Source organism: Eschrichtius robustus, chromosome 20, assembly GCF_028021215.1.
Source record: "Eschrichtius robustus isolate mEscRob2 chromosome 20, mEscRob2.pri, whole genome shotgun sequence".
Lineage (NCBI taxonomy): Eukaryota > Metazoa > Chordata > Mammalia > Artiodactyla > Eschrichtiidae > Eschrichtius > Eschrichtius robustus.
The window spans coordinates 48,279,575-48,293,043 of record NC_090843.1 but is presented as its reverse complement, the minus strand read 5'-3'; the positions used below and the strand labels follow the sequence as shown (position 1 = coordinate 48,293,043).

Genomic DNA, 13,469 nt, shown 5'->3' with positions numbered 1-13,469 from the left:
GTGCGTAACCTCAGCTCCCACAGGGCCAGGCCCTTAAAAGAACGAGAAGTGTGAGGGTATGTGCAGACGGTGTATGTTGCACCCAGCAGGAAAAGGGGTAGGCCAGGAGAACAGGCCTGGAAATTCAGCCACCCTTCTCTTACTGACTGTTGCACCCAATGGAATATGGGCTGCATTTTGAGAGAGCTTATGTATTTTCCAGAGAAGCTAGAAATCTAGAGGTATAAGTAAAATTCCTGATTTTTTAAAATGTTGGCAACTAATTTGAGTTTTTAAAAACTGTAAGCCAAAGCAATACCTCTGTGGGCTGGATGTGGCCTAGGGGCTGCAAGATTGCAGAGCCTGCATTAAGTGCCCGGGACCTGGTCTGCATCCTTCGGTACTTATGACCAGTACTGACCTGAGACTGGTTAACTGGGCCCCAGGCTTTAGTTGGTCCTGCCCTGGTCCTGTCTCTCCCTCACAGGGCTAGGAGTTCAAGAGCCAAGGGAGAATGCCCATGATCCTTCTAGACCATGCTCCTGGTACTCTGGACTCTGGAAATCCCTGCTCAGACGGCCCCCAGCCTGCTTCCAGGGGCTGCGTGGACCTCCATCCTTCCAAGGCAGCCGGCACCGCCTGTCGTGGGCATCTTCAGGCCTGAGGGATGGCTCATTGCAGGGTGGAGGCTGTGTCCCTGTGAACGCGCTGTGAGTCCCCCTTTGGTATGGGATGGAGTAGGATTTGAACGGAAGGGGCAGGACTGCCAACCAGGGTCCTGCATTCGTACTCTTGCCCCTGGCCAGGCAGTTGGTAGGGGTGGGCCTGCTTGTCACTGCCCAGCGTGGCTCACTGATTACCACTGACCCTGGGCCCAGCATTGCATGCACCGTGGCATTTAACTAACTCAGGATGCTTACAAGTCGTAGTCCCTTTCACAGAGGAAGAAACCAAGCTACCGAGGAGTGAAATAAGTTGCCCACAAGCTAGTGAGTGGCAGAGCCAGGATTTAAACCAGACAGCGGGGAGCAGAGCCGACTCGCTCCCGGCCCAGCCACACTGTGGAGACGCCTGGCGCTCCCCACCCCCACCGGACGGCCAGACCCTCCGCGTCCCCCTCCCTCCCCCTCCCTCCCCCCTTCCCCTCCCCCCCGCCCCCACGGCTCGGCCTCCGCGGGGGCGCGGGAACCGCCTGTCGGGTCGCTGAGCCACAGCCTCGCAGCTGCCCGGGCCTTCCGCGGCCCCAACCCCCGGCCGGCCCCGGGGGCCTGGCGGTGACGGCGGCGCCTGGTAGCGGGGGATTTGGATGCTCGGCCGGCGGCTCCCCCGCCCGCACCACCTCCGGGGGTTTGGCCGCCGGGACTTATCTCGGTGCCTTCCCGGCATGCCCCGCTCGCAGGCGGCCGCCAGTCCCGCGCCCGGACTTTGCCATCGCGGGGGGCCCGGCCGCGGGAGCGCCCCGCCTGCGTCCCGGAGCCGCAGCCTCAGGTGGGTGAGCCCGGCGCGCCGCGGAGCTGGGGACCGGGGCTCCCCGCGGGCCGCCCCCCCCGGCAGCCCCTTTGGAGCCGTGTGCGCGGGGCGGGCGGGGGGTGCGGGAGAGGAGGGGGAGGGGAGCCCGGCGCCCGCGAAGGAGGGAGAGGCGGAGCTGCGCGCCCCGGAGCCATCGAGCCCCTCGTGGCGCGCGCCGGGGCGCGTGGGGGTCCCTCCCTAGGTCCCGCGTCTGGCGTGGGTGTTCTGGGTGGCCGCGCAGGGGGAAGGAGGGGAGTCTTGGGTCTGTTTTATCCTTGTGGATTTAGAACCCGCTAGAGGGAAACAGAAAAACTCATCCTGAAACACACAGAGGAGAATACACAAAGAAAAAAGAAAACACACGAAGAAACACTCGTACAGACCGATCACGGAGGGAGACGGCAACAACTCACAGAAAAGCTCCTGCACACTCAGGGAAACTCACCCGAAACGCACAGGAAGACAGGAAACAAAGCGGGTGGTCTTGGAGACCTGGGGCAGGGGGAGGGGAAGGGAAAGGGAAACACCGAGAAAGCAAGAGACGAGGGGAGGAGGAAAAGAGAAGGAGGGGTGGAGAGGAAAGCTGAGAGAGGGAAAAATGAAGAGAGTGAGAAGTGAGGGGAGGAGAAAGGACAAAGGGCTAAAGGAGGTAGTCCTTTAGGAGGGATAGTATAGAGAAACACACCTAGAGGAACTGACGCAGGACCCCTCCCACCACAAACACAGAGATGCAGAGATGAAAAAGGTAGATCCCAACCTTCTTACCCTTGTGGGCAGGTGAGCATCACGTGGGAGAGCAGCTCTGTGAGTCCTCTGAGAAGGCTTCCTTGGCACTTTGAGCCAGTGAGGTCCCCCTGGAAAACTCCTACTCATCCTTCAAAACCCAGCTCAGGCATCACCTGCCCTGGGAGGAAAGCTTTCCTAGAGAGTGTCATGTAAGCACTGGCACTCTGTTTTCTGTGTACTTCTGCATGTGACACAGGCACACGCAGTTGAAATGGTTTGTCTGCCTGTCTGCCTCTACCCCCAGCTCCCCAGGTTTTGGGGCCCATGTCTTACTTATCTCCAATCTCCAGAATCCAGTCCAGTGCTTGGTGCATAGTAAATGAACAATACATACTTATTGCATGATGATCAGGAGCATTTGGACCCTCCAAGACATAGAACATAGCATTAAATCCAAACAGAGAAGATGTACTATCCTGGAGTCAGAGAGAATTCTAGGTCAAAGCACCCTTTTTTGCAGGTGGAGAAATTCAAGCCCAGAGAGGGGAGAAGACTTGCTCAAAAGGACACAAGTAGGAGACCTGCAATGAAATAACATTGTGAATACATGCTTCCCTGAGATGCCATTGTTCCTCCAGCCTATGAGTTTAAGATAGGTGTGAAAGAACGACCTAAATGAAAACAGGCAGTGAATAGGCAACGAACACTTTAATACCAGTTGTAAGTTTCCAACGCTGAAACTCACAATCGAAACTTTCTCCAGAATTTTTAGAATCCTCTTTCCTCCTTAGAAAGGACAAGGGAGGTGAACGTCCATCTCAGTTTGAGTGGATGGCTTTCTGCTTCCTGACTACGTAACCTTGGACAAATTACTTAACCTCTCTGGACCTCAGTTTTCTCAACTGTAAAATGGGGATACTGATACCTACCTCATAGGATCGTTAGAAGAGTGAACACTTACCAAGTGCCTGGCACAGAGTAGACCCTCAGGGACTACAGTTCCACCCTTCTTCTTAGGTGGGTGTTCTTTCATGCGCCTGGTGCAGATGTGAAAAGAACAGTGCTAGTGACAATGTTTCCTTTTGTCCCAGGTTGAAAAGGCCATCCCCGTTTAATTGGGGAGCAAACGCTTTTAGTAAAGGAAAAGATCAAATTTGGGGCATGACCTAAAATGGGTCTTGATTCTGTTCAGGCCCTCAGGTCTGTACAGGTGACTTCGGGGAACCTAGCTGCCCTCCCCATCAACCCGCCAGCAGGGAAGACCCCCCCACCACCACACTACTTTTCGTTGCTTCTTTACCAGGCTGCTCTGCCCTTGTGTCTTTACAGCTTCAGCCCATGCGGGGAATTGACCGGGACTGAGGGAGCCACCTGGAAGCATGGAGACCGTGGTGATTGTTGCCATAGGTGTGCTGGCCACCATCTTTCTGGCCTCGTTTGCAGCCTTGGTGGTGGTTTGCAGGCAGCGCTACTGCCGGCCTCGAGATCTCCTGCAGCGCTATGATTCCAAGTGAGTGGCCCAGGGAGGGGAAGGAGGAGAGAGGGGCTGTGCCCTGGGGCCCCGACAAAAGAAAAAGAAGTTTGGTGCTGGGCAACTGTCATTCAGCTTTTTATCTCTAAAATGGTACCCAAAGGCTGTCCTTCCCTATAAAGACCTCAGAGCTTAATAATGCTCCTTAAGCTCCCCCAACATCCTGAGCCATGTCGGACTCTGTCTCTGAACATGTTCACCTAGCACAAATCTATCCCAAACTTGGCCACCTCACTTAGCATTTGGACAGGCCAAATCCCTTTCCAGACAAACTCATAGGAACAGAAATCCAGTGCCCACATTCCAGCCACACATCTAAGCAACAGACACTTGGGGCTACGAAACCCCAGCATAGGATCGCCTCTCTCTCTGCTCGGATTTTTTCATGATGCTCTTCATGTGAAACATACTTTGTAAGCAAGATCCCGTTTTCGGTTTAGGGATATTTTAATTGATAGATCCCAAGGGACCCTGGCCACTAAACCCTTAGTTTCTCTTACCCCTCTATCTGAATCCTATCAGCATCTCTGTTGAGTGGTTAATAATTAGTAAATGACCATTTGTGTGACCCAGGAAAGCTCTGCTGTGGCGTCTCATGTTTTCAAGAGCCCTGTTGTAAAGTAGGAGGTATTTTTACTTCTCCCGCTTCTCTAGTATAACTAGGAGGGGATGGGCTCGTGCCGGTGGACCAAGGTCGCTCCCAGGAGTTGATTCTGCAGAACAAGTACAGGTCAGTTTGAGTATTAGGAACTTTAGCGTCTCCATGAAAGGTAGGTGTGGAGGGCAAATAAGTTACAAACGGATATTATTTTGTCCCAAAGGAGCAGCCCTGTCTAGTACATCTTTGTAATTCTTGTGGTTGTAGCCCTGCCTTTCTCTTAGTGGCGCATCTTGTTCTGTGTCACTTTTCTTGTGTTTTCGTGCCCCTACTTCCTTGACTCACTGTCTAGCCATGTGCCCTGCCCACAGTGCAGTCCCACTAGCCTCAGGTTTGGCTCCAGAACAAGTCCCTGCTTTAACTTACTCCCTTTATCCTTTTGGGCGGATATGTGGACCTCGATGAGGAGAGAGTCAGCAGCGGTCGCCCATCTTGAAACCACTTAGCTGGGCTTTCCTTCCAGGCCCATTGTGGACCTCATCGGCGCCATGGAGACCCAGTCTGAGCCCTCGGAGCTAGAACTGGATGATGTCGTCATCACCAACCCCCACATCGAGGCCATTCTGGAGAATGAAGACTGGATTGAAGATGCCTCGTAAGGCCTTGGGGACCATTTGCTTTCCTGCAGCCGCCTGGGGATGATGACCCAGGCTCCTGGGTGCCCTTGCGTGGCCTCCTTTTCCAGAGCCCTCGACTAAGCGCCCAGGAGTGCTGTGCCACTTGCTTTTCTTTCCCCTGCCTTCACTGTGGAGGGAACTTAGAATATGACACCACGGTGTTTGTCCTTGCTCTCCCCATTTTGTAGACCTGAACACTGAGGCCCATAGATGTGTGGCAGAGTTGTTCTAAAGTCACCCTGATGTGCTTGGGTTATTCTTGGGGCGCCTGTGAATTTGACCCTCAGGCTCCAGGGATGCTGCCTTTGTCTCCGGTGTCCCTCGGAGATCCCTCCACCACCAGGAGATGCTGTAGCTTGAGAAGAGTGTGCCGCTCCCTTTCCTGTCACTCAGCCGTTCATTCACTGGGCAGATGTTTACAGGTGTGATGTGCAGGCTCTGGGCCAGGTGCTGCAGCTATGGAACTGGTGGTGGAGGCAGAATTCTACTAAAATACAATATTTCAGAAATGATGGAGGGGGGTCTCTGTGCGCGGTGCAGCGGACACGCGGAGGAGGTGGCGTCTAGAGCTGCCTGGCCGGAGGTGGGGCTGGATTTCGTGAAGGCTTTCCCAGAGTGGGTGCCTTTTGTCCTGCGTCTTTTTCTGGCCACACCGTGCGGCGTGCGGAACTTCCCCCACCAGGGATCGAACTCGTGTCCCCTGCAGTGGAAGCGCGGAGTCTTAACCACTGGACCGCCCAGGCTGAGGATACCGGGAAGGATTCCCTGGGTGGAGGAAACAGTCTCAGAAGCTCAGAGCTCTAAAACAGCATGGTTGGGTGCGGGAGAGGAAAGGGAAAGACGGGACAGAAGGTGCCTCCTGGTTTAGCTCCTGGGCTTGTTCGTTTTATCGCTGAGGCACCCCTGTTCTCAGGTGGTGTCCAGCTGTGCCCACTGGTCAGAGCTGGATGAGGCACGGAGGTGGTCGCTGGAGGGAGGTGGGCCTCTCAGGAGGAGCACTGACAAATGCTTCTTGTCTCCCCAGGGGTCTCATGTCCCACTGCATTGCCATCTTGAAGGTAATACTCTGCGATTTCCCCAGGAGAATAAGGGGTGGCCACCAAAGCATCCATGTCCGCAGACTGTCCGAGGGGAAGGAACTTTGGGAAGAGCGCTGACCTGTGCAGGAGGCCTTTTGTAACATGCCTGACGGTTGGAGTTTCTACTGTTCACTTCTGCTCCCCCTGGATGGTCTGCTCTGCTTTAGAATTCTCAAGGCCCTTTCCACATGGTCCTCATATAGGCAGTCGCTAACCCCATTTTCACTGACCATGGAGAAAGCTGTGTGCAGAATAGAGACCATGTTTAGGGGGAGACGGGGCTTCTCAGCTTCTCCTGGGCACTTTCTTTCATGAACAGAGAGCTCAGCCCTCGACAGCAAGTTGAGTTCTGTACTGGGGCTTCTGCAGTTACTAGGAAGTTCCTCACCAGCCCTCTTTGACTGTGACGGTAGTCAGCCAAACGGGACAATCAGTGTTAAAAAAAAAAGCCAAACCGTGAGTACTTCAACCTGAAGGCAGACTTTTTTCTTCTAATGACTGCAGCCTCCAGGACAGGGTGGAGAGTTGCATCCAATTTGCATTTGGGGAAATTTTTATAGTTTGGGGTAATTTTTATAGTTTCGGCATTTGGCTTTCAATTCTTGCCTCACGCTCTCCTACTTAATAGGATAATAATAATATTGAAATGTTTGGCCAATGGCAAATATCGTTCATTTCAGTAACCTGGCGAACCACACATTTCTCTCTCTGTCTAGCAATTATTCAAGATTTCAAAAAAGACAGCTTTAAGTGTCATTCAGTACAAAATATTAAAAAGTCTTTCATCCCACCTCTTCTTCAGCTGTTCTCTTGGGGGACAAAGAAGTGCCTGGTGGGACATTGTTGTCCCAGAGTCCAGGCTTATTATTGAATTCCAAGAAGCTCTTGGGGTATAGATGTGGTTATAGATGGAGATACAAGGGTCTAATGTCTAGAGCAATGACACCATATTACATCCCCCTTCTCCCAACCAGGATGTGTCCTGGCTCTGGGTTTTGTCCCCTGCCCTTGCCTATTGGAGGAGGGGGAATGAATGACAGCTGAGGTGTGGGTTAAATCAGCCAGAAGGTGTCTTATTGGATTGGACTCAGTGGTCCATCCTGAGAGCCTTAGATCAAAGGAGAGCCTCTCATCTTCCTCTTGGGATCCCGAGGCCCTTTTGCTTGGCCACATGCCCTTGAATCCCTGTGATGGGGCCTCGAGGGAAGGGCCTGGGCTCTCTCCTCGGTGGGCTCTTGGGCTTCTTTCTGCCTCTCTTTTCCAGCCCCAAGTATACGGCAAGTGATGGAACTTCTTTGCCAGGGCCTGAAGCACATCCAGGTTCTGACATTGGGGAGGTGTGAAAGTGAGGAGCAAAGCTTTGGGGGCGGCCAGCATTGTTGGTGGATGATGAAAAAGGCCACGTGTCCTAGTCTTGCTGTTTTCCTGCTTTTTTTTCCAAGGCCCTTTTATCATCATCTTGACAAACATGTGAAAATGCTACCCTAGAAAAGTGTTGAAATAAGTTCCACTTTTGGAGGATGTGCTTAAAGGGAAAAGTTGCCCTTTGTCCGGCCATAGTTCTGAGGGTGCCCATGGAGATCTTTATCGTTTTGGAAGACGAAGCTAGGAGGTGAAGGAATCGAGACAGAAAATAGGTTTTTGCCCTTAAGTGAGAAGGTGAAATTAGAGCACATGATTTTTCTTAGACAGATTATTTCGGCTCAGACTTCTCTAAGCCAAAACCCTGACCCTGATCTGAGGTTCCCACCCCTCTCTCCTCACCCGGCCGTGTCCTCGGGTTTGCCTCTTCCATCCCATTTCCTCTCATCTCTGTGTACTTTTCACTTCAATCTGTCCGTTAGGTTAGGGGACCCAGCTGTGAGATGGGGGGCGTGTTTGGCTTTGTGGGGTTGGCAGAAGCCCTCGGGGGGGCTGGGTCCCTCCTCATCACCTCTCTCCTCCCTGCTGCGGTAGATTTGTCACACTCTGACGGAAAAACTTGTTGCCATGACAATGGGCTCAGGGGCCAAGATGAAGACCTCAGCCAGTGTCAGTGACATCATCGTGGTGGCCAAGCGGATCAGCCCCAGGTGAGGTCCCCATACTCCTGGGGGAGGGGGAGGGGAGGGGCCGGCAGCTGGGATGGGGGAAAGACCAGGCTCTCCTGAGACCCTCCAGGGGCAACTTGAGTGGTTTATGTCCTACACATTCCCAGAGCACCCAGGAGGGTGTAGACGCTGGGAGGCTTTCAGGCTAAGGTGGTGTCAAACGGCTCCCCTCCCCTCCAGAGTGCCCCCTCCTGTAGGCTTTTTGGGAAATGCCAGCATATGACTAGTGCTGAGTGGCTCCTTCTTCCTGGGTCCCGTGCCAGCCGGGGCTGCTTTCCTTCCTTTTGCCACACCTTCTTCCTGGGCTCCGGGCCAGCAAGCACATTTCCCACTGGTGCCCACAGCCCTGTGTGCAGTGACCTCGTGGCTGGCGTCTGTACTGTAGACCAGCTCCCTGTCTCTGTGCTGTCACCCCCCGCCCCCCGCCCCATCCAGGGCCCAGCCAGCAGCCTCCGAGACCGGGTGGGAGGTGAAGACATCATTCAGATCTACCAAATTCCAGGCTGTCTGCAGAATACCATGTGGGAGGCAAGGAGCAGGATTGTAGTCAACAGCTCCACCCCCTCATTTGGGCTCGATCTTGTGAAGAAAATAAAGCCCTTCTCTTAGAGGGAAGGGTGGTACTAAGTTGGTGCTGCCATCTGGTGGCTGGCATGTGTATGTGCCTGAGTTGGGAGTTTTTCCGAGTTCAGGATGTTTTCTTAATCTGCCTCGGAGTTCCAGGGGTCTTCGCTTTCCACGTTGCCGTGGCCTCGGGTAGATCACGAGGAACCAGCCCTTGGAGGGAACATGAAAGAGTTGGTACACTTGAACTCTGTCCAGGGAATTCAGTGAGTTGAGAACGTGGGAGGGAGATAATCCAGAAGAGTTCTTGGCTTTCTCTGGAGCTGCCCCGGTTGGGTGTGGCTACTTGAGTGGGATCAGCCTAGGTCGGCCCTTGGCCTGAAGACCCTCCGACCCAGGCTCTGGGCAAGCACCAGACCTTCCTCTGGCCTCCCGTGATTGGTAGAGGCTGCATTGCTCATATCTGCTGGACCTTCCTCATGCTTCTTGTTACTTCTGAGAGCCATCCCAGGGGCCAGACGAATTCATGTGACCCCAGGTTACAAGGCAGCATTGCCAGGAGGGCTCGGAGGAGGAAAGAGATTGAGATTTCTGAGTCCCAGTGAAGTCCTGGGTGGTCAGGATTAGCAATGGTGCTAGAGCCAGGGTGTGGCATCGCTCAGAGGGCAGACCTCACCTGGTGCTCACTGGCCTGTCCCACAGAGCACCTTGGATTGCTTCCAGAATGATCTCTGCCATAAATCAATCAGGGGCCTTGCTTTGTCTTTTTGCCCTCACACGTCTTTCTCCTTCTGGCCGTTTTTTGTCTCCACTGTTTTTCTTGGTCCATCTATTCCATATAGTGTGTTGATAGCATATAAGTTTCAAGAAGAGTGGCTTCAGCTGCAGGGCAGAGAAAGGGGCCGGCTAAGATGGGCACTGAGTGACCACACCTCTGTACTTCGGCACCAGCCCCTCAGTCCCAAGACAAGGACTGTCAAGGGCATCTGTTTTCAAGTGCCTTTGGGAATCAAACAATACATCGTTATTTTTTGCTTCTTGACTATCAGGTGGTCCAAGAGCAAGGATTTGGATGAAAACCTTGAACCATGTAAATGAGGATGAATAGTAGCTCCTTCTAGAATTTGATTAAAAGAAAATTAACCATGAACTGTACCGTGTGCTAAAAGAAATCCAATGCAGTAGTTTGAACCCAAATTAAACTTGGAGGTTTTTTTTAGTGTTCTATATAACTACCTTTAACCATTTTAAAAAAAATTAAATGTAAAAGTAATAAACACTTGTAAAAGTTAAAACGTTGCAGAAATAGAGTATCTGAAAAGTGAAGGACCCTCTAATTCTACCCCATCCTAATTCCTGGAGGTAATCTCTGTTGACTGGCGAGTATTCCTCCAGACTGCCCCTGCCCACTGCATTTCACAGCTTTTGTTTATTCATTTTTCCACAAATGACATCAATCAAACTTTACATATTGTTTGGCAATATGCTATTTTAACGTAGTAGTATATCTTTTTTTTTAAAATAAATTCATTTGTTTATTTTTGACTGCATTGGGTCTTCGTTGCTGTGCGCGGGATTTCTCTAGTTGCGGCGAGCCGGGGTTACTCTTCATCGTGGTGCGAGGGCTTCTCATTACAGTGGCTTCTCTTGTTGCGGAGCATGGACTCTAGGTGTGCGGGCTTCAGTAGCTGTGGCACGCGGGCTCAGTAGTTGTGGCACATGGGCTTAGTTGCTCTGCGACATGTGGGATCTTCCCGGACCAGGGCTCGAACCTGTGTCCCCTGCATTGGCAGGCGGTTTCTTAATCACTGCACCACCAGCGAAGTCCAAATGTAGTCGTATATCTTGAACATCATTCCAGATGTGTGCAGTTATACGTTTTAGACCACTGGAGCTAAAACAAAACCAGAAGAAATATTCGCTACACTGAATCTTAAGTCTTTCTGTTTAAGTCCCTGTCTGAGAATGCAGTTAAAGTCCCTACAGACTGGGTCTGGAATATCAAAAGAGAAGCATAGGGATAAGGAAAGAAAGGAAGGAGAAAAGGCCATAAGAAAAGCGAAATACTGAAAACCTTTTGCCTCCCCTCAGAGTGGACGATGTTGTGAAGTCAATGTACCCTCCATTGGACCCGAAGCTCCTGGATGCCCGGTGAGAGGGGTGGAGTGGTCGTTGTGTCTTTTCATGCTGGAGGCTCCCTGTGTTATCAGATCTGTGAGGTCGGCTGTTTGGGCTGTAGAGGAGAGAGCTGTTTTGGTGGGTTCCCAAGGCTGCCTGGGCTTTGGGTAATGGTCAGCCAACCAGCGAACGAAGCCTGGCTGGATGCTGGCGGCCAGGGCTCTTCCTGAAACCCCAGAGGAGGAAGAGCCAGTCTTAGATTTTGAATTTTTGTGATTAAACGTCCACCCAGGCCAAGTCCTATCTGCACCTTCCCTCCCTCCCACTTCCCCCATAGCTCTCTCTGCCCTTTGGACGCCGGAAACAGACATGCCTCAGCTGTGAGTGCCGCCCGGTGGGTCGCTGGTACGGGTGGTGGGCAGGAAATGAGAATGCAAGTGACAGGTCAGCTAAAGCTGTGCTCACCTTCCACAGGACGTACCCAGGAGCCCCTGTCTCATGATCCTCCCCTAATACGCAGAGTGTACTTAGGCTTTTGAGGTTGTTATGTTCCTCTACGAGTTATAAACCCACTTAAAAAAAAAACATGTTCCTTTGTCTCTCAGATTTATATGACTGTTTCATAGGCCCACTGTGTAATAATTGCCAGACAGGCTGTGGGTCACAGCAATTCAGTTGGTCTCTCCGCCCCACTCCTATTACTGCCCAGCTGTGTTCATGGGCTAGTCATCTGCAATGCATTCCCAAGTGCATCGTGCACACTCACTATATAGAAGATATTCTGCACTGAATCTTTCAGTACTGAAAAGCCTCCTCCTCAGTTTAGTTTGCAATTAAATTTTTTAGGATGCGGTAAACCAGCCCTGGCCCTCATTGATTCAGAATCTTTAAGTGATGCCCAAGGTGGGGTATGACTATCCTGTCTTCAAGGGGGCAGCAGTTGGGGATGTGCTTATCCAATTGACTAGATCCAAATTGTCCCACAAAACCCTCTTCTGGGAGGATGTTAATGGATGTGTTGCAGAAAGTGGGCTCCCAGTCTTAAATAAGTTAGTGAGACTCAGGGTATCACATTCTCCCCTTAGAGCTTTACCACGTGCATCATCTGAGAAGGGCTTCAGTTACCTTTGTTTAACCCAGACGTTCCCAACTTTCTTTGAGCCTCGAACTCTCTTTAAATTACATACTCAGCAACCTCCTAAGGAAGGGACTCCAGCTTGGGGAACACCAGTCTAGACTCTATGCCTTTGGGCTTTGGGGCAAAGTCCCTTAGATCCTTCGGAACCTGATCCTGTTGTTTTTTCTAGGACAACTGCCCTGCTCCTGTCTGTCAGTCATCTGGTGCTGGTGACCAGAAACGCCTGCCACCTGACCGGGGGCCTGGATTGGATTGACCAGTCGCTGTCAGCTGCCGAGGAGCACTTGGAAGTCCTTCGAGAAGCAGCCCTGGCTTCGGAGCCAGATAAAGGTCTCCCAGGCCCTGAAGGCTTCCTGCAGGAGCAGTCGGCCATTTAGTGCCTACCAGCCCGCAGCTGGTCACAGGGCCAGCCTGCTGCCATGGCTGGCTGGCTCAGCTGTGCCTTCTACTTCTTCCTGTAGAGTTAGTTCTCCACAGCTGGGGAGTCCAGCTGTGTGTGTGTAGTAAAGCAGTCGATGCCTCTGTTGTAGTTACAAATGGTGGCTGGTGAGTGGCAGTCTAATCCCACAGTTAGGGGAGATGACAGTCACCATCTGTACAGCAGAGCTTTGAAAACTGGAGGACTGTAAGCTTTATTGAGCTCACCTAGTGTTTTCAAGAAAATCCAGCCACCATCTAAGAATCAGGAGGTTTCACATTAAATCCGAATGTCTGGTTTCTCTCGAACAATCAGAAGTTGAGGCAACTCTGATCTGCATTTTCCACAGAGGACAATCAATTGGAACTACGTAGGAGTTGCCTCTCTTGACAATACTTGTACTCTCTCACCTGGCCTGTTTCATTTATTTGTATTATCTGCCCGGTCCCTGAGGCTTCTGGGTCCCTCCTTCTCTTTACAGGTTTGGGTTTGAAGGTGAGCAACGTAGAGTTGATCATTTCCTTTTTATCATTATGCCTGCAATTTTACCTAGCTACCACTAGGTGGAGAGTAAACATATACTTAGCTTTCCCTCAATTGTGTGGTTGTTCAGTCAAATTCTGATGCACGGTGTGTGGCGGGACGTATTTGTCTGAGGACTGAGGGTGGAAGGAGAGAGGCTAAGAATCCCAAGGATGCCTTGTGTGTATGACTCAAAATAAGATATTCAGAGACCCTCCAGAGTTCAGGCAGAGGTGAAGATAACCACCATGAAGTATTGTTTCCACACTACCAATGACATCCATGAAAGATGGGTCCCCTTTCTTTTGGTATCTGCTTGTTTGGCAAGTACTGAAAGATGAGGGGCATTTTTATGACTTGAGACCTTTGGGGGACCCAGAATCACAATTGTATAATCCAGACTGCATCCAAATTCTATAATTTCCATCACAAGCATATAGGAACACCTGAAATACTTTTTTTCCTCCCAGGAGCTCAGAGCCAACCTCACTCTTGGGAGAGGGCCCTGGCTTGGGGGCTG

At 51.7% G+C, this 13,469-nt stretch overlaps 1 protein-coding gene across 2 annotated transcripts; it reads left to right on the top strand.

Moving 5' to 3' along the window:
- The first annotated feature begins 1,159 nt into the window (after positions 1-1,159).
- TMEM98 (transmembrane protein 98) lies at positions 1,160-13,024 on the top strand. 2 transcript variants are annotated; one of them, XM_068530689.1, is made up of 8 exons: positions 1,160-1,467; positions 2,735-2,934; positions 3,544-3,724; positions 4,867-4,998; positions 6,045-6,078; positions 8,056-8,171; positions 10,845-10,904; positions 12,179-13,024. In XM_068530689.1, exons 3-8 carry the CDS (start codon positions 3,594-3,596, stop codon positions 12,384-12,386), a joined length of 681 nt encoding a protein of 226 aa, XP_068386790.1. In that variant the 5' UTR covers positions 1,160-1,467; positions 2,735-2,934; positions 3,544-3,593; the 3' UTR covers positions 12,387-13,024. The 2 variants fall into 2 exon arrangements, with proteins under 2 accessions (XP_068386790.1, XP_068386789.1); XM_068530688.1 differs by lacking the exon at positions 2,735-2,934 and having other exon boundaries at positions 1,162-1,467.
- Positions 13,025-13,469: the final 445 nt, after the last annotated feature.

Coding starts and splice junctions, on each gene's coding strand:
- TMEM98 (XM_068530689.1), top strand. CDS start 3,594: ATGGAGACCGTGGTGATTGTTGCCATAGGTGTGCTGGCCACCATCTTT. Junction 3,725..4,866: donor CTGCAGCGCTATGATTCCAA/GTGAGTGGCCCA, acceptor CTTTCCTTCCAG/GCCCATTGTGGACCTCATCG. Junction 4,999..6,044: donor GACTGGATTGAAGATGCCTC/GTAAGGCCTTGG, acceptor TTGTCTCCCCAG/GGGTCTCATGTCCCACTGCA.